Below are 25,972 nucleotides of genomic sequence, written 5' to 3'. Positions count from 1 at the left end.
TTGGCAGCGACTTATGACAGCATTCTCTTAATTCGGAGTCCGCACTTTACAGAACTGGCGGTTCAGGCTAATTCCACTGGCTGATGGTCATAACTGCAGCTGGCAATACCCCTCCCACTCTCCATACAATGCCAGAAAACTGTCAATTAAAATATCCAGACGAAATCCTTTCGAAAAATATTAAATTTACCACGAAATTCAACACGTGAACTCCCTGTCTCAAAAGTGCAAATATTTATAGACACCCATAGCTTCTTCACCGAAAACTCACCTATGCCGGTTTTGAACACGGTTGTCTGTATCTTGGTTATGCTGAATGTTTGGGATGAGGTGTTAACACGGACGGAATATGTATTCGGACAAGTGCGCCCATCAATGGCGGCATCGTTAAGGGTGCGACTGAGCCGATTAGTTATCCGGCCGTCGTCAGATGTTCTCTCCGGTTTGAGAACCTGATGTTCCGTACCTGCCAGATAAACAGCATCACTCACCTGCAATGCGACGGTGCAGCCTGCCCTTCGCATCGGGTATATGGAGAAAACACTAATCGCGTTGTAGGTGGTTGATCATATGTACGCAATCGTCTCATTCTGGGAAGATATGCTGGGCGATGCAGACAAACCGGCATTTGACCCACTTGCTCCGAAGCTAACGCTTTACGCTTTTGGTTTTACTTCGCCCCATATGTAGTGGTTTCATGCGTTTTCAATCACAAACACTTCAAGATGACCCTGACTAAAAATTGGTATTCTTAAATGGGCAAGGGCGCTGGCAAGCATCTAAGTTTGGCTCACGCCGCGTTCACTTCGTTATTTTTTATTATTTTTTTAAGAACATACGTTATGGGCGCTACATGGCCACGCAGTCGAAGCGCCCGGAAGCCCCAACTTCTACCCATGCGACGACGATGACGCGATGGCGATGGCGCGCTCATAATGCCGCGAGCGCGCCGCGTCTGTCTGTGGTAACGGTCTGCATTGTGTCGGCGTCTCCGTCACGCTACAGTGCTGATTGCGAGTCGATGTTCGAACAATGCTTGATAAAGAGGTGTACTGCCTGACCTGGCGTGCCTTGGCGTAGCTTGAGGTCTGGACCCACGTGAGCACGATCTGGGGGCCCTCCGTGAGCGCAATCGTGCTGGGAAGACACGGGTGCTTTTAAACTCGCCTGGACTGAGCCGCGACGGTGTTTGACGTGTTTTCGAGACACTAGGAGTGCCTACTGATTTTGCCCCATTTGTCGTTGCGGGCTACTGCCGCCCATGCATGCTCCTGTGCAACAAAACTGTATTTGTAGGCGCTGAATATCTCCAGACTTATGTAAACCTCCAGATATCTAAAGACATTAACTCTCCAGAATCCTCAAAAGTCTCTAGGACGAAAACGGCACTAGAGAACATCTAAACCTCCTGAAAGAGAGCTCACCGGTCGCATTCCAATCGTTCCATCGGAGTCTGAGGTATGCATGGCTTCCGAAATGCTGTCCGATACTTCCTTTGAAAAGTCACCTTCAGCGTCTCACCACCTGTGAAATGCGTCAGCCAGTTCTGGGATCGCAGGGCGACGCCCTACTTTTGATTGGCTTAGGCCACCATCGGGCGATGTCGCACTCGTTTCTCTTTGATAAATATCATATCACTTCTGTACCCTACGACCGTGAATCAGTTCCGACGCGCCCCGTATATAAACTGTACTATTGGTGACCCTGAGGAGGCTCCTACTCCCGCTAAGTTTGTAAGTGCACAGAAAATAGAAGCCCTGTTTGACAAGATCTGTTTTGGGCACTTGTGAGAAGAACTGACACGAGAGAGGTCTCCACTAGTACTAATTATCACGCAAGCAGTTGGAAGTCTGCTACAAAGCGGCGCTCAGTGACCCGGATTCGCAATTATCCGTCTGCAAGCCGTCAGTCTTCAAGTTTTCTTCGCGAGTCAATCCATCTTCAGCCTATCCTTGAACGTTCGAGCCTGTATCAGTGTGTGACAGAGTGTGATTCGTATTTCTGTGTGTTGCTGCGTACTTTCAACATGACTACACCTACACGTACACCTACCAAGGGACAGGATATTGCACACACCATGCAGGAAGTTGTACACGAAATTAGGGTGCAGGGACTTGCACAGCGCGTGAAGACATGCAGTGGAGAGAGTTCGCCAAAATTTCATGATTGGGCATGGGATATGGACAGCATCTTTTGCACGACGGACGATGAACGCATGTGACTTTTGGTACCCGTACTTTGAGTGAACCTGCAGAAAAATTTGCCTGTAGGCGTATTAATGAAAATCGCCAAATTGGCTGGAAAGATCTCCGCAAGAGACTGCGTGGGCGATACAGTGAGCTACATGATCTTTGTTGCGCTCAAATGAAGTTGCGTCAGGCTGAACAGCATTCTGGAGAACTTGTGCATTTTTTCGGAGAAGCTTCAAGGGATAGCATATGATGCTTTTGATGACATGTCTAGTCCCGATTTCAGTGTTTTCAAATGGAAGTGTCCCCCCAAAAAAGTAATTGATGATAGCTTAGCACGTGGTAATCATCCTTATTACACGCTTCCAGAATCCGCTAACTTGCGTGTGCGGAGCGGCGAACGAACCGCACTTTTGAGGTGCGTAGAGGAAGGATAGGCCCCGATGGGGAACCCATGGATATTGACATTGTCCATAACAAAATGTTGAAAAATTAGAGGAGTCGCTTGAAGAGCTTAACTCAAAATTGGACAAAGTCTCGAAACAGGTATCAGCTTCGAAACAGATTACGCATCCAAAGCAACCCAAAGGGTCAAGGCCATTCGCAAAATCGAGGATATGTACCTTGAAACGAACCGTCTCAAAGACAACCAAAAAATTGTGCACAATCACGCCAGCTGTATCCGTCTCAACGACCGGGAAGTAACAACTTCTCGCAACGAAACTTCGAAAATTTCGGTCCACGTTCATTTTAGGCTCCGCATCAGCGTCCAAACTTGTAACAAAACGGGCAATATCATACGCTTACGTTTACGTACGCGTTTACATTATTAATGGACAAGTGATGGTCGTCCCATATGCGCTATTTGCTCAATGGTAGGCCACACTCAACGTAATTGTCGCGTTAGAAACAGTCCCCAGGGCTCTAACTTTCAAAATACCCGTCCAGGAAACTACATCGGTCCTCTGTTCCTGGAGCCGAGCAGGAGAGGCAATTTTAAAATGGTTCCGTCGACAAAGGTGCTTGAGTCCTTATTAAGCCGGACACTCCGATGAGCTGGATATACCTTGCAATCACAGAATGTATTCTGTTGTAGATACGGGCGCCGTCATCTTCCTTATTACCTGCGAAGCTTTTGGCAAAATCTCGTGCAAAAGCGTATGAGTTTCAACAAAGGATTTACCCCCCCCCCCTACAATCCGTTTCAGGGCATAGGCTTGCAACATTTGGAACTGCTGTTCTTTCTATAGTGATCTCAAAGTTCCATAAACCATTGAAGTTCCAGATTGTAGAACATCCTGAAGACCATTGTGTTTTGGGGAATGATTTTCTCAGTTGCTTTGGTGAGAATGAGACGTTGGCAAGACGACCCTCAACATTCATGGTAACATCATTCATCTACGCCTTCAGCATCTTACATGTCAGTTTGTGACATCTCTAATTCCCGTGCAGTCTTGCGTAGAACTGCCCGCTTTCATCAACCGTGTACAGCTTGTAGAGCAAGACTGTTTAATCGAGCCACTAAGTAACGATCCGTATCTTAGTGAACAGCCGGGCCCTTTTCTGATGAAAGCTGTATGTTGTCCGAATAAGAATGGACGCGTCCCAACTATCCCGGTTAATGCCACAACCAGAGACCACACTTTGCTAGCCCGACATGTTATAGGCATTGGCGAAACCTTAGAAGAGACCGAAATCCGCATCGTGGAATTAGATGAGAATTCGGGGCGTGAAAGGACCGTTCGGAGTCCTACCTCTGAAATTCAAAAGGCTGATATTTCTCATATACCTAGCTATCAAAAGCAGCAAATCAAAAATTTGTTGGATAAACATTCGGATATATTTGCCAAAAGTATTTGAATACTGGTCGTACAGGCCTAGTAACGATGAAGATAGATATAAAAGACCATCCCAAAGAAAGCAAAATCCACGATGAAATTAGGTTCCATCACGGCCAAAAGGCAAAGTCAGTAAATATTCAAGTTGGCGACACGGTGTATTTGAGAGACCCTTCAATTGTTGTAAATTCTCCATCAAAGCTTACCTTTCACTGGAAACCTTTTCATCTCGTTTTAAAATACGTTTATGATGTCACGTTCCTAATTGAAAACTCATTGTCTGGCGAAACGGAAGTAGTCAACGTATAAAATTTGCGTTTGGCTGATCCAGATACCCCATGGCATAACGCGTGCTATGAGCCTGGTCACATCATTCAAGAGTTCAAAACGATGCAGAAATCGTGCATTCCACTCCGTGTTCAACCTCTCAAAAAGTCAAAATTATCCACGGACCATGAACTTTCCTTTGAACGCATGGATCCGAGTCGACCTGTTGTATCAGCTTCCAGTTGCAATTCTGACCCTAGCTATCAAAAATCTACAAAAAACAAAAGTCACGTGTCGTATTGTCCAAGTGAAAGCGATGAAGATGATTTCCCGTTGTCAGAACTTTCCCGTCGGCTGTAAGACGAAGCAGAGAAAATATGCCTCTTGCCGAATTGGCAAAACAAATTCGAAGCCAAAACGAACTAGAGGTATTGAGTAGACCTCACCCAGAATCAGATTCTGTGGATGAGACACCTGGCACTAAATATCTACGAGAGGAGTGTCAAAAACGAATGCGAGAGGAGAATTTGGACGGGGAATGTCCTCCGAACAAAATCCTGTGCCGCGTTTCAAACCCAGATTGCCGCGATTCAAACCCAGATTGCCGCGATTCAAACCCAGATGCGTCTGACATCGATTGAGTCTAGGCGTGTAATACACGCAAGGTGCGCTGTAAGGAAAAAAGTAGGGCGGATTTGTTTAAACACATGCTGTCAACACAATGAAATCGTGGAACGAATGTTGGAAAGACAGAAGGAGATGTTCTTGGCGTTGTAAATGCACCTGAAAGCGGAACGTAACTAGAGGCGTTCGCGATAATGTACATAAATAGAATATTGTTTTATCCTATCGCCTGATGCGACCGCTCCGACTCTGCCGGTGAGCAGAGGCATTTTTTTAATTGATAAGACAGTAGTAATAGCCTTATTCCTGGGAGAAAAGCCGGGAGAATGGAGAAAAAGATCGGTTGATATTTCGGCGACATGCCTTTATCGAGACAATGGCACAAGTATTCTGCTAAGTAGTCTGCTATTGTGTCGGTTAAAGCATGTTGCCGAAATACCAACCAATGTATTTCTTGATTCCCCCATTTTTTCTCTAAGGAATAAGGCTTTCACTACTGTATTTTCTACGTGAATGATGCTCCTCGCGAATGCACTGAACAGCTTCGCATTTTTAAATTCGTGAATGGTTAGCCGTTGAATGCACACCGTGATAACCTCTCACCGGCATCGCATCGACTACACTCTGTCTGCGAGCAGTAGTATTTAGGTGTTAGCCGATGTTGGGCCACGGCCTGTGTGCAGTGGGGAACAACTCACAGTAATCATGCAATACTGTAAGCTACACACGACGCAGACTCAAATGTTCGTCCTTTCCATCCTTTGCCTCTGTCACCTAATCCACTGTCCTACATCGTACAAATGTCAACCATTTCCTTGATAAATGGGACGTACAACACCTTCCTATGATTGTCAGAACACGTTTCATTCTGAGACGAACGACAGTTTTCGTGCCTCTCAGTATACAGGGTAACGCACCGTACGTCAATACAACACGGCGTACCTTTTGAAACGAACGACAGTTTTCGTGCCTCTCAGTATACAGGGTAACGCACCGTACGTCAATACAACACGGCGTACCTTTTGTTGGACAAATTCTTCTCACTTAAGTCGACAATGCGACGACTTCAGACTTTGACGGTGAAGTGACATGTATTAACGTCCTACATTGCTGAAAAAGGTGTTGCACATTCGTGAGCAATGGTCAGCAACGTGGCAACTTAGAAATAACATGCAACGTAACTTATCCTTTTGGACGGGTATTGCACGACTTGCCTTGCATGAGAATCGCACCAGCCGTTACCAAGGCTAGGTGGCTTCTGCCAGCGCTCCAGCCCGTCTGCGTTATATACGTCCCAGGCACGGGTTTCCGCCCAGTCGGTCTCTGGCACCCTATGTACTACCGACCTTAAGTGGCACGTGCCTCACTGGGACAGACGATACAAACGCTTCCGTCTGTCGGCCAAAAGAGCTACACGGGCCGGACTCCGTGACTGTATACGTACTCTACGGACGATAACGTCCCTTCCCGTTCTTACGCTGACCACAGTGCCTACCGTCTCAGCTGCCAGTCTAGAGCGCTCCTGGTCGCTTCAACATCGGGCCAAGGTATATGAACCGACACCGCCTATTTCCTTTCGGATCGCAAACGCCCCACCTGGATTTGACATTCCAAGAAGACCAGTAAGTCATCTAGTCCATGATGGACCGGACCAAGAAGGGTCCCCTGCCGTGGGGCCGCTGATGGTGCTCCCGTCTCACGGTCCGAACGCCGTACCTTGCTGAAGACAGTGCGTGCTCACCTTCCGTCGCAACTCCGCTAGGCCGCTTCACCTGGTCGGCTTCTGGGCCCAGCCCGCCGGAATCAGCCATACCCAGGTGTTCATGCCCCAATTACTTCAGGCCTCACCGCCGACGGCACGTCCGGCAAGCTTAAGAAGAAGCTGACTTAGGCTGACGAATCATGCAGTATCACGTGGGTCACCAAGTCAGCACATCAGTCGAAGACCAGCCCGTCGTGGCCTCGGTAGCCGAGTCAACTCCGCCCACCGCCGGCCCGAGCGAGCGGATGCGGGCCTCCGCTGGGATTGCGTTACCGACTGTCTCAGGTAGCCTGTCCCCGGCGGCCAGTGGGCGCGCTGCTCCCATCGCCATCTCAACTGCTCAGACTTTGAGCTTCTAGTCCGTTGTCCTGCGCATCAACTGACTCAACTGGAGACGCCGTAGTGGCCGCCACTCCGGACGCAGGTGCTTAATCAGTACCCGGCCTCCGTGCCGCCTCGCGCCGCGCCCGGCCGCCCAGCTTTGTCGCGCCGCGCCGCGCCGCACCAGCACTCCTCACCGGCACCGAGTGGACTCGCCTGGACGGTCTCATAGGGCGCGTGTGGGAGGACACGGCCCTGCCGCTCAGGCTGTGCACCGACACTTGGTCTGTAATGAATAAATCAAGGATGCAATCCTGCGTTGAAAAGTGCGTCTAGTTATTACAAATGACTTCTCAACGTAGCAGTTATTATTAACGAATACATTTGACATGATGTCTCATTACCGTTGGTTCGTTGATAAGTATGTAAATGTGTGTTCATTTCGTCCTACCACAATCGAATGGGAACTATAACTTTTTAAAGTTTTGCATTGATGCGCCACGAAACTAACTCCACGGCGTCAATCGCTGCGCACTTGCTACAGCCTGCTGTCAAGCGCATTAAGTGTCACCATCTGCTTGGGAAGTTTGACAGCGTATAAAGATACAGCGAGTCTCATATCTTCATAATGCTATCTAGATGGGTGCTGTAATGAAGGAGTGCTTGTTGGTGTTTTGTATAACCCTTGTGGATGTGTACCGAATGTGCAGTTTTCCATACTGTGTGTTACGATTTGCACTCATTTCATGTTCGTTTTGACCAATGAGAACGATGAAAATTTTGAATATTTATTCAAAACGTTATCGAAAGGACCTCGCGCTCTGACGTAACAAAGCTGTATTTCTTTGCGATAAATATATCCAGAATTATATAAACCTCTAGATACCTGAAAACATTAATTCTCTAGAATCCTCAAAGTCTCTAGGGCGAAAAAGCATGAAGTCATCTAAACCTCCTGAGAAAGAGCTCGCTGACCGCATTCCATTCGTTCCATCGAAGCCTGGGGTATGCTTGGCTTCCGAAATGCAATCCGATACTTCCCGTTAAAAAGTCGTCTTCAGCGTCTCACCACCTGCCAGTTGCATCAGCCAGTTCTGGGGTCGCAAGGCGATACCCTACTTTTTTATTGGTTTAGGCGGCCATCGTACGATGTCGCACTTGTTTCTCATTGGTTAACATCACGTCATTTCTCTACCCTACGACCATGAATCAGTTCCGACGCGCGTCGTTTATAAACTGCACCATTGGTGACCCTGAGGAGGCTCCTACTCTCTCAGTTCGAAGACGCGATATCGCTGGCGGTTGTGTGTGTGTGCGTCGTGGTGTGAGTGTCGGTGAATGTAAGAGTACAGAAAACAGAAGCCCCATCTGACAAGATCTCCCTTTGGCACTCGTGAGAAGGACTGGCACAAACGAGGTCTCTACTAGTACTGTCACGCAAAGAGTTAGAAACTTGCTACATGCTGTTTTGGACTGTGGTTGCCCTGTACCGCTCAGGGCTGAAATGCTTTGCGTTGTGCGAATGTTTTGGACCGGCCATTGGCGACATTTCTCTGAGTTGGTCGTTGTTTGGACTCGCGCGTAAATGGCATTGCTCTAAATTGCAGCTGTCTTTCATTGAATGAGGGGTGCTTTCCTGGCTATGGGCAAGCCTCAGTTGTGATGTTAATAAGTTGCAGCGGCATTGAACAATCCTCTTGCATGGAATGGTAACACACGTTGGAGTGCAGGGCCCGCGGGCCGCGGGCCCTGCGCTCCAAATCCGTAATTTATCTCCCCTCAAGGTGTGCTGATGCGTTTTACAGCTTTTGCCCAAGCATGGACATGAAATATGGCACTTCACGTGGGTTTGCTTTTGCTCATTACGGCACTGACATACAACTACTCAAACGGACTTTTTATCTTATTGCATCGACATCAGGGAACAGGAGACCAGGTTTGTTACCGGTGGCATGGGAAGGTATGCTGCCCGCTCAATAGCATGGGAGCCTATGCTACCTTTTCGGTGATATGCGAGCGTTTGTGTCAAGACAAAAAAGCAGATGGAAAAATTAGAACTTAATTAGAATAAAAGTAGTCAACAGGGATAAGAAACAATATGACAGAAGGAAAACGGAAATTTACAAAGGGATTGAAGCCGACGCGGATAAAAACGAGGCTAATATGTCGAAGACAGCCAAGTCAAAAGACAGTCTGCTTCTTGACAGATCTTGTTTCAACGACAGCAGCATCATTGTGCAATTGGAAACCTCATCGCGTCAGAAGAAATGCATTCTGAAGTGATTTTCCGTATCTGTCGTCTGATACGCCCAGAAATTAGTCCACCGCATGCATGCAAGAACAGAGGAAAGAACACAATGAATATCGACGCGTCGCACCGTATCTAAAACAGGGAATACCTTGCATGGCACTGACGTCATGGTACTGTTCCGCGGTCCGACAGTGCCCGTTTTTTTACGATTTCTTCTTACCTGAAATTAGTGCCAGGACCTAGTAGATATTCATGCGGTACGTTTATGCTATGAGTATTGGCGGTGAACATGCAAAGTGCTTCTTACTTCAGATGGCATACCTTTAAAGGTATATATATATATATATATATATATATATATATATATATATATATATATAACTGGGAAATCGGAACCTCAGCTGGTGTTTACCAGTGAACAAATGAGAGGCAGGTCTTTGTGAGGGAACCGGTAGAAATCATAAACAAGAACTCGGCGTTGACTAGTGTAGAGCACTAGTGGGAGCCTAGAACCACGGTGTGGTGTCTGTGGAAGGAGAATGGAAACCAGGAACTAAGCTTATGTTTGTGAAGGACCCAATAGGAACAAGTAACCCGTGCGAATATTCGTCGAAGGACCAACGAGGACCATGACTCGGGTTGCGGTATTTGTAAAACAGCCAATGGAATCCAGGAACCAGGACGGGTTTGGGGGCGCTATGGCCAGCGTGGGGTAACCAGGGTTTATGAAAGAACCAGCCGTAATCGGGACCGGCTAGGTCTCGCTGGGCTAAACGGGGACCGTGAACCAGCGGAATCCGTGAACAAACAGGATTCGTGACGGACGCCGTCACTGTACCGTGCCTCCCACCTTGGACGCCCCTGTTGGATTCGTGACGGACGCCGTCACTGTACCGCGCCTCCCACCGTGACGGACGCCGTCACTGTACCGCGCCTCCCACCGTGACGGACGCCGTCACTGTACCGTGCCTCCCACCTTGGACGCCTCTGTTGGATTTGTGACGGACGCCGTCACTGTACCGCGCCTCCCACCGTGACGGACGCCGTCACTGTGCCGCGCCTCCCACCGTGACGGACGCCGTCACTGTACCGTCCCTCCCACCGTGACGGACGCCGTCACTGTACCGCGCCTCCCACCGTGACGGACGCCGTCACTGTACCGTGCCTCCCACCTTGGACGCCTCTGTTGGATTTGTGACGGACGCCGTCACTGTACCGCGCCTCCCACCGTGACGGACGCCGTCACTGTACCGTGCCTCCCACCGTGACGGACGCCGTCACTGTACCGTGCCTCCCACCGTGACGGACGCCGTCACTGTACCGTGCCTCCCACCGTGACGGACGCCGTCACTGTACCGTGCCTCCCACCGTGACGGACGCCGTCACTGTACCGTGCCTCCCACCGTGGGCGCCTCTGTTGCTCGCGACCGTCCCATCGCGTGCCCGGAATGGAAACTTTCGAGAGCGTGGGTAGAGGCTAGCTGGGTGTTCATAGCAGATGGGCTACTTGAAAGTCCGAGGGTGCGGTACGTGTGGGCTGGTCCTGAAGGCCCGTAGGCTGGCTGCCGCCGGGCTTTCACCAGGTGAGCGCGCGTGGGCCTGGATTACAGGGCTCACGGATGTGAGGTGGCAAAATCCATTCGGCGCAAGGGCGGGTCCTACTGCGCCCAGGCGGCATCTCTTTCATTCCGGGCTCAAATTGCGTTGTTCACCACTCTAGTTTTTATCTCTTTCGTATTTTCCGATCCGATTTTTACATAACTCTGTCGACGTTTATCCCATTCGACTATATGTGCTCGTTTGTTGTCGTTCGCTTTTTTCCGTTCGTCTTTTTTCATTCGGCTTTTTGTCCAGGAACCAGACGCATGTGCCGCTCTCGGGAAGGTGTGGGAGCGAAGCAGCGTAAGACTTATGTTGCTTTGTTTCTGACACCTAAGCATGCACTACTTTCTCGGTGACATGGAAGCAGGTCATGACTTATCTTTGATACGAGAGCACGTGCTGCCATCTCGGCGGAATGAAGACAGGTGCTGCCCTCTTCGTTGTGCGTGGGAGGCAATACCCTCTCGTTCGTCTCCTGAGCATGTGCTACCACTTCCCAGTATCGTGGGAGCAGGTGGTGCCCTCTGGATGGTTCTGGAGGTGGTGCTGCCCTCTGGGTGGTACGAAAACAGATAGTGTCCTCTCGATGGTACGAGAACAGGTGCATCCCTCTGGGGGGTGCGAGAAAAGGTGCTGCTCTCTGGGTGGTACGAGAGCAGGTGCTGCCCTCTGGGTGGTAAGAGAACAGGTGCTGCTCTCTGGGTGGTACGAGAGCAGGTGCTGCCCTCTGTGTGGTAAGAGAACAGGTGCTGCTCTCTGGGGGGTGCGAGAGCAGGTGCTGCACTCTGGATCGTACGAGAACAGGTGCAGCCCTCTCGATGGTACGAGAGCAGGTGTTGCCCTCTGGGTGGCACCGGAACAGGTGGTGTCCTCTGGGTGGTACGAGAGCAGGTGTTGCCCTCTGGGTGGCACCGGAACAGGTGGTGTCCTCTGGGTGGTACGAGAGCAGGTGTTGCCCTCTGGGTGGCACCGGAACAGGTGGTGTCCTCTGGGTGGTACGAGAGCAGGTGTTGCCCTCTGGGTGGCACCGGAACAGGTGGTGTCCTCTGGGTGGTACGAGAGCAGGTGTCGCCCTCTGGGTGGTACGAGAGCAGGTGTCGCCCTCTGGGTGGTACGAGAGCAGGTGTTGCCCTCTGGGTGGTACGAGAGTGGGTGCTGCCCTCTGGGTGGTACGAGAGCAGGTGTCGCCCTCTGGGTGGTACGAGAACAGGTGTCGCCCTCTGGGTGGTACGAGAACAGGTGTCGCCCTCTGGGTGGTACGAGAGCAGGTGTCGCCCTTTGTGTGCACCCCTGTCCCCGCACCATCCGAGGCAGCTGGTTAGCTGTTTATTGCCACCCTTCTTCCTCATTACTCCACTTTTTCGTGTCGTGGCTTAACACATCTGCCCCGCCGTCCGTATAAGCCGCCTTGTATCGTTGGAGAAATTGCGTCGCTTTAATCCTAACAGCAAGCATGTAAATGAAGCCGCCAGCCGTTCTTTGGTAGGTACCAATTTATTTTCCCTGGCCAGCGAAGATCCAGCTATGTGTCAATGTTTCTATAGTACCTGAGTACTGCAGAAGCACGTAGTACCTTCGAACCACAAGCATATAGTACCTGCAAACGACGAGCTCTGCGTTCGGCGTTAGCAAAAAAAAAAAATAGGTGCGGGGTTCTTCGAACTCCAGGTCTAGCCTAAGAGCTACATTCAGCCCTCAGCGCACTCCAAGTGGCTGATAGCCCCACAAATCTCGGTGGGCTTCTTTAGAGCTGCAGTTGTGTTCAAAAGACTAGGGCTGACGCCTGCAGCTATAGGAGGCCTGGCGGGAGTCGGGCTGCGCGGTCTTCGTAGACGCCGTGCGTCGGAGTGCGCGGCCTTGGTAGACGCCGTGCGTCGGAGTGCGCCGCCTTGGTAGACGCCGTGCGAGCGGCAGCTGCGGCTGGCCGCTTACGCTCCTAGCAGACGTTGTCGCCAGCGGCGGCCGGCTCCGCGCGCGCCGCCTCTGCCGCGCGCCGCTTGGTGGAGAAGTGCCGCTCCTGCACATCCTCCAGTGTCAGGTCCTTGGTCTCGGGCATCACGGCCAGTGCGTACGTCAGCTGCAGCAGGCAGAACCCGGCCAGCGTGAGGAAGAGGCCGTGCGTGCCGATGGCGGCCGTGGCCAGCGGGAACAGGTGCATCCCGGTCACCGTGCAGACGCTGACGTACACGATGAAGCTGCTGCCGACCAGCGGCCGCACGACCGTCGGCAGCAGCTCGCTCAGGTAGATGTAGGACACGGGCGCGATGCCGGCCTGCGCCGCCGCGTTGGCCAGCAGCACCCCCAGCAGCGGCAGCCAGCCGTGCGGGGCCAGCGCTGGCACCAGCAGCGCGCCGGCCACCAGGCTGCAGCCCAGCGCGCCGCAGGTCGCCGCCAGCGCGAGTACCGTGCGTCTGCCCACGCGGCTGACTAACAGGCCGCTGACCATCAGCGCCGCCAGCTGGAAGGCGGCCAGGTAGAGCGTGCAGAGGTGCGGGTCGAGATGCGGCACCGCCTGCCGGAAGACAGCCGGCGCGAACTGTGCTATCGTCAGCCCGCCGCAGAACGAGTCGAAGAAGAACTGGCCGCAGAGCAGCAGCACCGGCTTGGCGCAGTCCCAGTCGGTGAACACCAGCCGCAGCTGGTGCAGCAGGCTGGCCGAGCGGCCGCCGCCGCCCAGCGACGCCTGAATGCTCTTGAGCTCAGCCGCAACGTCATGCTGCCCGCCCCGGTAAAAGCGCACGCAGCGCGTCGCCGCCTGATCGCTGCCGCCGTGCGCGATGAGCCAGCGTGCCGAAGGCGGCAGTAGGAGCGCGCCCACCAGATGGATGCCGGTCGGCAGGCAGCCGCAGACGAGCACGGCGTACCGCCAGGGCACGGCGCGGCTGAGCGCGAACGTTCCCAGGAAGGAGGCCGCCATGGCGAGTGACGGCTGGTGGCACAGCACGCCGCGGAGCCGCTCACTCGCCACCTGACGACGGCGCGCAGAGTCAGACGGAGGTGCAGCTCGTTGCGAGGCGCTGGAGAGCATCAGGAGAGGGTTGTACGGAGGGTCGGACGGAGGCGCGGATCGCTGCGAGGCGCTGGGAGAGCATCAGGAGAGGGTTATACGGAGGGTCGGACGGAGGCGCGGCTTGCTGTGGGATGCCGGAGAACAGCAGGAGAGGGTCAGACTCGGAGGCGTGGCACGCTGCGGGACGCCGGAGAACGGCGGGAGAGGTCAGACGGGGGGTCAGACGGGGGGACGCGGCTCGCTGTGGGATGCCGGAGAACAGCAGGAGAGGGTCAGACTCGGAGGCGTGGCACGCTGCGGGACGCCGGAGAACGGCAGGAGAGGGTCAGATGGGGGGTCAGACGGAGGCGTGGCACGCTGCGGGACGCCGGAGAACGGCGGGAGAGGTCAGACGGGGGGTCAGACGGGGGGACGCGGCTCGCTGTGGGATGCCGGAGAACAGCAGGAGAGGGTCAGACTCGGAGGCGTGGCACACTGCGGGACGCCGGGGGGGGGGGGGGGGGGCGACAGGGAAGGGCCAGACGGGATCACAGCACACAGACACCTGAGAGGACGTGCATGTTGTGAAACACCGGAGGGGGGGGGGGGGGCTAGACGAGCAGACAGAACACGGCAAGGCACGGCGAGGTTTGCGGGAACGATCAGAGAAACACATGGCACACTGTGAGTGAGGAGACACCGAAGGGAGCGGCAACAAACGGACGGGCGCGCCGCGCTCTGCGGTACAACCTGCATGAACGGGATCGCTGGGAAGAGCGCACCGCGCACATCAGCTGAGCAGCGGTCGGGGTGGCGACAGTTCGGCTGTCGGCGACGAGACAGCAGCGGCCGGCGCCTCCGCCGTCCTCGGCGCGTCGGCAGGCGCGCCGCCCTCACCTCGGCGATGTAGATGCGGCTGCCTCCGATGTTGATGCCGACGAACAGGCCGGACAGGAGGCGCCCCAGCAGCAGCACCGGCAGGCTGTCGCCCAGGCAGAGCGCCACCCACGAGCACACGTTCAGCGCGCTGGTGAGCACGATCACGCGCAACACTCCGAATGAGTTGTTGAGCGGCGCCGCCAGCAGCGAGCCTGCGGAGCGGGGGATCGTCACACGACACAGCGTGTCGGTCGCCGGCGAACGGCGGCCTCTGCGGCTGGCGGAGGCCGTCACGGCACGTCGGCTCTTGTGCGAAGCGGAAAGGTGGCGTGTGGCTTTGCGCGACGAGTGTTCGCGACGATTTTTACCGCCGAGACAAAGGCACCCGGTGTTGAGTCTGAGAACAACAACCCGGCAGTCGTGATGCGAGCTAATCCGCCCGACTGTGGCGCCCCCCAGAGCTGATGGGGAGAGGCCAGAGAGGGAGGCCAGAGCCTGGCCACCAGGCCAGGCTCACGGTGGGTCGCGCTCTGCGCAGGACTAATGCCGCTGTTGCGGCCAAGGAAGTGGCGACGGAGACCACCAAGTGCCGTGGTGATAGCATTCTAGGGCGGCTGCCATTCCTGATGGGTGGTTGGGCGAGACACAGCTGGAGGGTGGCGCGGGGTCGAGGGTATGTGCAGACACCGACCAATGATTCGTGTGGCTGAAGCGGGTGCGGCGTAGGTTCGCTGCCACAGGTGGCGAGGAGAGGCGGGAGCGGAGCGGGCAGGTGGCGCCACACGCGGGTGCCGCTTCGCTGGCGACGCCTTGGTGACCAGGGACCGTTTACTACGTGTTTCGGCACCAGTTGCGGACTGGTGGGATAAAAATAGTACAACAGTATGGTCCGCAATGTTGTCGCACCATCTCACCATTCCAGGCGTCATTTTCGGGCTGACGGCACAGGTGGCGTGCCGACAACATTTATTCCATAGCAACGACGGTGAAGAAAATACCTGGTTTCGTCGCGTTTTGCCGCCAGATGGCAGTGTTGGCGTTGCTGACGCTCGCGTTCGGCTCGGTGAAAACGCGCGGGACGGTGGCAGTGGCAGAGGCAGCCGGCATGCCAGCGGGTAGGACGCAAGGACAAGGAGGCAGGAATGTCACTGCCAAGAATAGTGGTAGTGGTAGACGGTGGCGGTGACAGAGCAGTGGGCAGTGGAAGATTGATCGTCGGAGACATGGAATTTGCAGAGGAAGTGGCACAGACGGTGGCGGTGGTTGCGACAGTGACAGCGGCGAGCGTGCGCGCACGAACACTGGCCGTATCATGGGAAGGTGCGGTGTCGGATACGGTGGCAGTCGGTGACCGACACAAGGGCGTGCAAAGTGTCGGAGACATGGGTCGGATAAGAGTGAATAACAGCGGCGTTAGCGGAGGGAGACCCAGTCTGAGACGCACAGCGGCAGCGGCAGCGGCCGCGGACACGGACACGGCGGCGGAGGCAGTCGCACGGCCCTTCCCCTCAGTGCTGCCAGCAGCGGCGCCCCGGACTGACCGATGGCAGTGCCGAAGGACGGCACCGAGAGCACCCACGTGACCTGCCCCTTGGTCAGGTAGGACAGCTCGCCGGACTCTTTGCTGGACACCAGCAGGCCGCTGTATGCCACCAGTACGCCAAGCACCATGTGAGTCTGGGAGAGCACCAGCGACGCCACCACCTGGGGCACAGAACACCGGTCAGCGAGGCCGCGAAACACAGCACCGCTCAGCGAGGCAGCAGAGCACAGAACACTGCTCAGCGAGGCCGCGGAGCACCGCTCAGCGAGGCCGGGAGCATAGGGCATTGCTCAGCGAGGCAGCGGAGCACAGAACACTGATCAGTGAGGCCGCGGAGTATAGAGCATCACTCAGCGAGGCCGCGAAGCACAGGGCGGTGCTCAATGAGGCCGTGGAGCATCGAGCACTGCTCAGCGAGACGACGGAGCCCAGTGCACCTCTCGGCGAGGCTATGGAGCACAGAACACCGCTCAGCGAGACCGCGAAGCCTGGAGCAGGACTCTTACTCTTCTACCGGTCGTTTAATAATATAGGGTGGCTCTGCTTTGTACGAACACAGACAGTTGTGTTCGTTACTATCTATCACCGCGCGCTATCATACTCTGACGGAGGGGTGCCGGTAGCGCAGTGTTTAACGCGTCTGCGTTAACCACTGCGCGTCTGGGAAACCAGAGGTACGGGGTTCGATTCCCCGCGGTACCCGCCCTTCCTGCCAGGGTGAGCGGCAGGCGACGCCATATAGCCTCAGCAGCTGAGTGCGTCGTAAAGCCCCAATCACATACACATACATACACCCTGACGGCACACCGGTTTTAGTGATGCCATGGTGCATCAGTCTTTATATCTGTGCGATACGGAACTGCATTAGAATCCAGACTTGATCCCTGTTCGTTGTATTCCGAACTGGCCCGTGTTATGCTTGGTTTGCCATGAATTGCAGCTTGGCGAGTGTAGTTGTGTGTGACAAGAAAGCGGGTTTAAGTGCCCCCCAGTTTGTAACAATGCTAGATGTGTGCAGATGCGGCGTGGCGTATTCTTCGTTAAAGGCCAATGGACAGACTTTCGTAAAATGGACGGGAATTTTGCCGTATTTGACGTTCTTTTAACAGGTCATAGGAGCACAGGTCTGTTCTTAACAGGTCATAGGAGCACAGGTCTGTTCTTAACAGGTCATAGGAGCACAGGCCTGTTCTTAACAGGTCATAGGAGGACAGATCTGTTCCTATGTTAACAGGAAATAGGAGCACAGGTCTGTTCTTAACAGGTCATAGGAGCACAGGTCTGTTCTTAACAGGTCATAGGAGCACAGATCTGTTCCTATGTTAACAGGACATAGGAGCACAGGTCTGTTCTTAACAGGTCATAGGAGCACAGGTCTGTTCGTATGTTAACAGGTCATAGGAGCACAGGTCTGTTCTTAACGGGTCATAGGAGCACAGGTCTGTTCCTATGTTAACAGGTCATAGGAGCACAGGTCTGTTCTTAACAGGTCATAGGAGCACAGGTCTGTTCTTAACAGGTCATAGGAGCACAGGTCTGTTCCTATGAGCAAAGTTAGTAATGGAGGCTGAGGCGCCCATTTTTGTAAACGTTTATTGTGGTCAAGCCGGGTGTCGGACATCGTAACTTTCCCTCAAAGGTGTACTTTCGGCAGGTTCTGCACACTTTTCGCAAACAGCATTTTCATATTTTATCCTTTATGAAATAGGCCCTTATTTCAGTAGCATAGCATTCGTGGTTGTTGAATGATTGTCAAGCATTTGTCAATACTTGATGAAATTCTTTGCCGATAATTGCCAAAGAAGCTATCTTTTGAGCGGTATCTAAATTTGCCCTTAAACTCCATTCAAGCTTACCGCTCCTCGAACCCACTGACCTGTCTGAAGATGTGCGCGGCCATGACCGCTCGTGTCGGGGGTGGTGACCCGTAGCCCGGGACCGGTACCGTGTCCGCCGCAGCACGGACCCCCGTGGGCAGGGCTTCCGTGGCCGGCTGAAGACGGCGGCGCCGGCGACGGGCTGGGGACGGGCGGCGCGGCCGGCGGGCTCGGCGGCTGCCCGTCAGCGGTCCGCTTAAGTACACCTGGGGGGCCGACCGGCCGCGACCGGCCGCCGGCCGTGTCGCGACCAATCACGTGTCGCCGCCGTGCCGCCGTGCCGGGCGCCAGGCTTCTGGTCGCGATCGGGGATGCGCATGCTGTCGGCGGCAAGATTGCTGCCCGCAGCCGGGCGCCGACGTTGCGCTGCGGGTGAGTACGCGCGGTTCCCGGGAGGAAATTCTGACTGATGGGGGGGGGGAGCCACTGTCATATATAGGTGAATATGTGTGTGATTTTCGTACGTAAACAGTCCGCTGGGAAATATACGATCTCTGGTGCGTGCTTTTCTCGATTAGCCGAAGTACCACACGCTCCATGAACCTCCGAAGCACCATTAGCATCGCCGCACGTGCAAGTATAACTGAGATTTTAGGCGAGGCCAGGCTTGAAAGTAGCACTAGGCAATACTTTTAGGGGTTTTGTCTACCTACGATGATATTCGCCAAAAAGAACAACTGCTGTATCCGGATACACAATCCGTATGTGCACGGTCGCCCTAGCTGAGCTTAGGAACAGCAGGTCAGGGCCGTGCTAACAAGTACAGCGTGTTCACGCTTAGGTTTTTGGGTAATCGAAATGTACTAAGGATGGACGATGATTTTGGAGAACATCAGTTATTTGAGCATTTCAAATAACTATGCGATAGGAAAGCGAATGTCCAAATTCGCCGCCAAGTTGTGCACACTTACTTAGCCGTTCCATCCTTGTCCTGAGCACCGCGACGAGCCTTCCTTTACTGGTATTTCCGAGCTCGCTGCGTATGACCCGTTCCAACTTTCCAGTGCTTAGCAGCTGTTTTCTAGTGCAGTGCGTCCTAATTTTTGGGAAGAGAAAAAGTCGACGAGGACCATTTCAACCAAATAGTTTTTGCTTGCTGAGACTACAGCATTCTCGATCACATCACCGTTCAAAGCTGGTACGTTCGGTCGGGCGTTGTCGTCGTGAAGCTTGAATTTGTGGCCTTGCTTGGACAGTCGTTTCCTGTCATCACTATCTTGGCCGTCATCATCTTTTTGAGTGATGAGATGTACGTACCTCACTGAGATCGCCCCACCCCTTGGAGGATGTCGATGCTGTTGATACGGTTTGTGTTGAGGAAATCTTCACGTCCTGCCTCCACCGGCATTCTTCCACTCTTTTCTCTCGCTTCTCCCATCGCTGGCTTTTGGTCAGCGGGTCGTTGAAATTGGTCAAGTCCATCAGTGATCACCAGTGCACCCGACCTGATCTGTTCGAGCACCCCCTGCGCTGTCCCCTCGCGTGCATTCTACTTATCTCGTGTTAGACAGTGGGGTCCCCACGAGCGCCACACCTCTCAATGTTCGAGTTGTCACGTCACGCTTCTTACTGTAGTCGATTTGCACTCGACGTCTTCTAGAAACCACGACGCGATCGCCGATTCTAAGAAAGTCATGCCGATGACCTCCCGAGATGACCTCTGTTTGGCGCTTGACGACAGCCGTGCGTGCCTGTTTGGACGTATCTGGAAGAGTTTTGTTAAAAGTGCTGGTTTGATCCACTTTAAACCGCCTTATCCAGCTGCATACAGCATGTAAAAAACCCACTGTGTCCGTGTCCGTGTGTGTGTGTGTGTGTGTGTGTGTGTGTGTGTGTGTGTGTGTGTGTGTGTGTGTGTGTGTGTGTGTGTGTGTGTGTGTGTGTGTGTGTGTGTGTGTGTGTGTGTGTGCGTGCGTGCGTGCGTGTGTGTGTGTGTGTGTGTATGTGTGTGTGTGTGTGTGTGTGCGTGCGTGCGTGCGTGCGTGCGTGTGTGCGTGCGTGCGTGCGTGCGTGCGTGCGTGTGTGTGTGTGTGTGTGTGTGTGTGTGTGTGTGTGTGCGTGTGTGTGTATGTGCGCGCGTGCGCGCGTGCGTGTGTGTGTGTGTCAAAGGCTGGTGTACCTTGGCCGGCCCTCTCCCAGACATAAGATGAGCTCGAATAACTCCCTGCTGCGAAGGACGCCACGTGGCGTCCGCCGTGCTGACAGTCCTGCTTTAGCACGAGGCTCGAGGGATAAATATTCCATGAAATAGTCACCTTGGCTTTTCTAAGCGGTGGAATGACAACTTTCTAACTTTGCTCGCACATACATCGCGATGAGAGTTTTTGTTTCAAGCCAGTGTTCCGTATCCATTTTACCGCTGTGTGTCTGATATGTCGTTCCTGAAGCCGAAATGTCTTTCAGCAAATAAAGCTAGCTCCAGGATGGGATTGGGGGAGGGCGCTGTGCAGCCGCACTCCTGGTCCCCAAAATATGGGACGGTAAGAAACTGCTAGGTGATCGGTATTTGGGGGGGGGGACGGCAACTACGTAATCATTTTGATAAGCCATCCCCCAAAACTCAAAGCTTCCAGATTCGGTGAACAAGCCCGGGAAAACATATAAGGTCACCTTTCGCTGAAGAAGGGGGCGTATTTAGCGATGGGTTTTGACTGCAGGGCGTACGCAGGCTTGTCTGGTCGCTGCTTCTGATTGGTCAAATGAAAAAAGGCTGGATTTTGATTGGTTCGGGTGCACTGCTTTCCGCCCACTCTGTTTTTTGTCGCGATGTCGGCTTCTGCTTCGTGAGTAGAGACGGGGATGGCACTGTAGGGGCATGGGAACTTATTCCTCCTCTTCCCCTCTCCGAAAAATAATTAATTGAGTCGTTTACTCAAGCGGTAAGTTTTGGAACGACGCATATGTTACTGAAATTCGGATCGTGGGAGATCGCATAACCCAGCTAGACAATCCTTTTTCAGGTCGAGGAAACGCTTTTTCTGTACCAAGCGGCCCTTCATTATAGATCAGGAGACCACTTTGTGAGCTAGGTAGACTTGCTCGGAATCAAGAGGCTCTGTTTCGTGTTAAGGTTTCTTTGCAAGCTCGGGAGGCCTGTGCTCATCAGAAGGACGTGCTCTTGATCAGGATCAGGATCAGGCCCTGCTATTTATGAGGAGGCCACTGTTCTGGAAAATAAATTTCATGGTGTGATATCGTAGTCCAATCACCTGATATCCCAGTTTTGCATAATTATTGCGACAACATATTAGTTTTATTGATGGAACAGTTGTTCGGACCACCATCCTCGTCTGCTGCGTTCGTGTGTATAGGTGCATACTGACACACCATCCTCGTCTGCTGTGTCTCTGTGCACAGTTGCGTATTGACACACCATCTTCGTCTGTTGTGTTCGTGCGTACAGGTGCATACTGGCACACCATTCTCGTCTGCTGTGTTCGTGTGTACAGGTGCATACTGACACACCATCCTCGTCTGCTGTGTCTGTGTGTACAGGTGCGTATTGACACACCATCTTCGTCTGTTGTGTTCGTGCGTACAGGCGCATACTGACACATCATCCTCGTCTGCTGTGTCTGTGTGTACAGGTGCGTATTGACACACCATCTTCGTCTGTTGTGTTCGTGCGTACAGGTGCATACTGGCACACCATTCTCGTCTGCTGAGTCCGTGTGTACAGGTGCATACTGACACACCATCCTCGTCTGCTGTGCCAGTGTGTGCAGGTGCATACTGACACACCGGACGAGGATGGTCTGTTCGTATGTAGAGGCGCATACTGACCATCCTCGTCTGGCGCGGTGGTATGCGCAAGTGCATACTAACACCCCAGATGTGATGGTAGCACGAATACTTACTCCATCCGTAATACCTGATGCCGCAATAGGCAAGACAACAGCACGCCCTCATTCGCGGCTGCGAGAGCCTGGTGGTTATGCTGGTGACCAGCCGCCACTCTGACTGCCGGCCGGGCTCTGTGTGTGGCAGCTTTTGCTTCCTCTAGCCGTGAAGACTGTAAGCGTCCTGCACTCCCGTGCAGCGGTCATACCAAGCACCACGCTACCGACGAGCCATTCGCCCTTCTGTCTGGTGAGCGCCGCGGGCGAACGCCTACTGGGGATTGGGCCTGACCGCGGACCGACGGGGAGGCGGGGCACGGTACCGGTGTCAGAGGGCGTCCCTCCTCTCGTGACCCAGGTCATGGCCCGTGGGTCTGGGCTGCGGCCTGAGCCCAGCGGCGGCCGGGAGGCGCGGCGCGTCTGGTGGCGACGGCCGGCACACGGCGGCCGGGAGGCGCGGCGCGTCTGGTTAGTGGGCTGTGGCGACGGCCGGCACACGGCGGCCGGGAGGCGCGGCGCGTCTGGTTAGTGGGCTGTGGCGACGGCCGGCACACGGCGGCCGGGAGGCGCGGCGCGTCTGGTTAGTGGGCTGTGCCGGCGGCCGGCACACCCGTGCGCCGATGGACTCAACGGCGGCGGAGGGTTCCAAAAACAAACAGCTCCCGCGAGGGATAATGGGCGGTCAAGGACAGTACCAGGGCCGCGGGCATGGCGCTGGAACAGGCACCACCGGCAGCCATTGTATCGCCTGTGTACGACGTGTGCGCCTGAGCAGCTTTGCAACAGAGATTTGATGAATTTGGCCTCTTTTTCTTTAACTGCGTGAAGCCATAGTCATTAGTTGCGCAGACGTTATCTGTATGAGCCATGACGGCCGAGCCGGGACGTTAGTTAGACGCTCAAGTTAGAACTCCTATCACTTTCCAAAGACGACTGGTTTTACCTGCGACTCCGCTCGTGAACAGCGGAGTCTAAACGTTCCGCGCAATCTGTCCTCCGTCGCATTCTCGGTTTCTGTCCCGCAAGTAGAGCCAGAGATGGCACCGTGGGGCCGAGGGACAGGATGTCGTCTCTGTTCGGTTTCCGTCCCGCAAGTGGGGCTAGAGATGGCACCGTGGGGCCGAGGGACAGGATGTCGTCTCTGTTTGGTTTCTGTCCCGCAAGTGGAGCCAGAGATGGCACCGTGGGGCCGAGGGACAGGATGTCATCTCTGTTCTCCCTGTCGCGTCACAAAAAAACAATTACTTGATTATTTTACCCATGCTGTAAGTTATGTGATGCATACGTTATTGAAATTCAGATCGAGGAGGCCCGCACAAGTGAGGTAGGCGATTCTTTTTCAGGCTGAGGAGGCCCTTTGTTACCAAGAAATTCATCATTCTAGATCGGGGGACCACTTTACGAGTCAGGTAGACCTGCCCTGGATCAGGGGGGTCTATTTTGTGTTAAGGAGGTCTGTTTAGGGGAAAATGCGGCTTCTTTTTTTTTGTCGTTCATCAATAATCCAAATTGACGAAGAAGTGGGAATGTTTTCCCCTTTAAAATGTGAAGGTGCCGCATATATGGTTTGGAGGAGTAGGAATAGGTTTCTGTAGGGGTTTTCTTCTAGTCTGAACTCCGGAAGCCCATTGGAAAGTTTCGCATAGCGAGCCCTTGCGACGAGGCTCTATGTTGTTTGGGAGGCCCGCCTGGAGATCCCCCCCCCCCCCCGCTCTCAAATCCATGGCGTCGTTCTTGGGCAAGGTAGTCGTTTGCGGCTTCTGCCTCCTGTTTCCTGCTATTTTTGGTTATCCTTGGCAGGAATCACCGTTTCCAGAAATGTCGCGGAAAATGGTTGTCGGGCGTCGCCGGCTGTTCACCTGGATGATGGCAGCTGATGTCTGATTTTGCGACTGTGAAGCGTCGCTGAATGCTTCGGTGCCTTGTGTGCAGTGGGACTGAGCGAGTCCAGTAGAAGCGATAGCCTCAGACTGAGACTGGACAATGACGCCCGTCACACACAATGTCTTGTGACAGGCTGGCACTTGTCGACGCCGTGGAGTGAACTGAACTCAGTGGCCCCGCACTGCTGGGCGGGTTGGACGGCTGGGACATGCCGAGATATACAGTGCAGGTGGCCTGCCAGGCGGTGAAGCCGCGCACCGAACTCATGACAGATACAACACACAAAAGTGGGTGAAAAATGACCCATGCAGTGGACGCCCCCCCCCCCCCCCCACACACACACAACCCAAGTGACCCAGGTTGGCAGGGACAGTAACGGGCATTGTCTGGTCGCCCTTTGGCACGGCCGTCGGGACAGGCAAAGGCAGCCGAGACAGGGACGGCGGGATCGCAGGGGAAAGCTTATGAATGGGCTTAGGGTAGGGCGTAGGACCCTGCAACCCTACGGACCAGTCCTGGTCCACTTGTAGGCGGCCAGTCCTGGGTAGAAGCTATGGCTTGGTCCCACGTTCGCCCATTGCTTCGCTTCACTTGTCAATATGTCAATGATCGTATTTTTTTATTATTTTGCATTCGTTTCCTCCGCTTTCCCGTTTTTGCATCCGTCGCTGGTTTTTTAAGTCAACGAACTGGTTATGCAAAAGGCTAGTGAGAGATGAGATTTGCATGTCCACGAATACCCAGGAAAATAGGCAGTAGGCCTACATCTGGCAGACAACTTTAACTGACAGGCCGTGTAAGATCGTGGGAAGACACGTTCTATAGCTAACTTGATAAAGCAGCTGCAATTTAAACTACGATACAAAACCATTGTTCACCAAAGGATGGCTGCACAATAATGAAATAGCAAATGGCATATGCCCATTATGCATGAATAAGGCACCTGTTTGCCATGTTGAGAAATTATCGGCGTCTCTGGGCAGATCCGTGCGAAATGTTTCTATGATAGGCGCAAATAATATTTTGGTAGCAGACAAGTCAGTTGCGGTGCTCAATCAAGGCATCCCCGTGGCATAATGGCTAAATATATCACTTGGAAAAGCACTAAAGGGAGAAAACTGTTGACAGTCAGTGGATAAATGTCGTAATTACCCCACCAGTGATTACAAGGTCCAGAACAGCAACAAAAACAGCTCACACCAACTTGTGCAACGGATCGTCTCTGTGGCCGCGGGTGTCGCTGAGACTACGCGGCGCTGTGTACTGGCCGCTGTCTTCGGACGGCTGTGGGGGCGCCGCCCTGGCATTGTGCACAACGACCAGACCGGGGTCGTCTGCCAGACCGGGTCCGCCTGACGCGCCATCGCGCCATGCCGAACCTTTGTAACGTAAGCAGACGACCTCGGTGCACTGCACATACAGGAACGAGGTCGGAACGCGGCTGCTCGCCCCTGTAACCCCGAGCGGCGGTCCGTCGGCGTAGGTGTGTCGCAGTCGGGGCATCTGTCGGCGCCTGCCTTCTGCACGGGGCGTCGCATCCTGGCGCCTCCTCACCAGTGACCCGGCGCTGGTGCCGATGGCGCCTGGTGCGAGCGCCGATGGTGCTCCTCCTGCCTTACTCAGGGCTAAAGCAGCCGTTTGGTTGTTTGTCGGTGTCTAGTACCGCTGAGGCAGTTATCGGCGCCACTCGAGATGAGGACCGAAGCCAGTGAAAGATCCAGCGGTGGGTCTCGAACCCGGATGTCGCGATTACTGTCCAATGTACGCGACCACCCGGTTACTGCGTCCCGTTGCCTGGCCTCGGGCAGATGTATTTAGCATGGGCGAGGGGACCCTTGCAGCACTGATCTCACCTTGATCGAATGTATTTCTCGGAGACGGCGGGCTTCCCTTACACCGGTCAGGCTCTCGGTGCATGTGCGCCATGTGGACAGAGAGCGTCCCCTCACACCGATCTGGTCCTCGGCAGGTGTGTTTCACATGGACGACGAGGAGGGAGCGCCGGCCGCCCGCGAGGACGCGGAGAGCCAGGAGCGAGTGTCGGTGGCGTCTGATGACGTCACGGAGACCAGCGAGCCCTCCAGACCCAGGTCAGTGTACCCTGTTT

The 25,972-nt window shown here is 54.1% G+C and overlaps 1 protein-coding gene across 1 annotated transcript in view; it reads left to right on the top strand.

The window, feature by feature from the left end:
• Positions 1-25,972, top strand: part of LOC119095304 (WD repeat-containing protein 81) — a 194,945-nt gene that overhangs the window by 154,357 nt on the left and 14,616 nt on the right. The window contains exon 4 of the mRNA XM_037218156.1: positions 25,835-25,955. Within this exon, the coding sequence (XP_037074051.1) occupies positions 25,835-25,955 (121 nt within the window). The remainder of the gene's footprint in view (positions 1-25,834; positions 25,956-25,972) is intronic.

This window comes from Pollicipes pollicipes, unplaced genomic scaffold (assembly GCF_011947565.3).
Source record: "Pollicipes pollicipes isolate AB1234 unplaced genomic scaffold, Ppol_2.1 Scaffold_4219;HRSCAF=4965_pilon_pilon_pilon, whole genome shotgun sequence".
In the NCBI taxonomy this organism is placed as follows: Eukaryota; Metazoa; Arthropoda; class Thecostraca; order Pollicipedomorpha; family Pollicipedidae; genus Pollicipes; species Pollicipes pollicipes.
The sequence above is the reverse complement of the archived record's forward strand: the minus strand, read 5'-3'. Positions and strand labels throughout refer to the sequence as shown.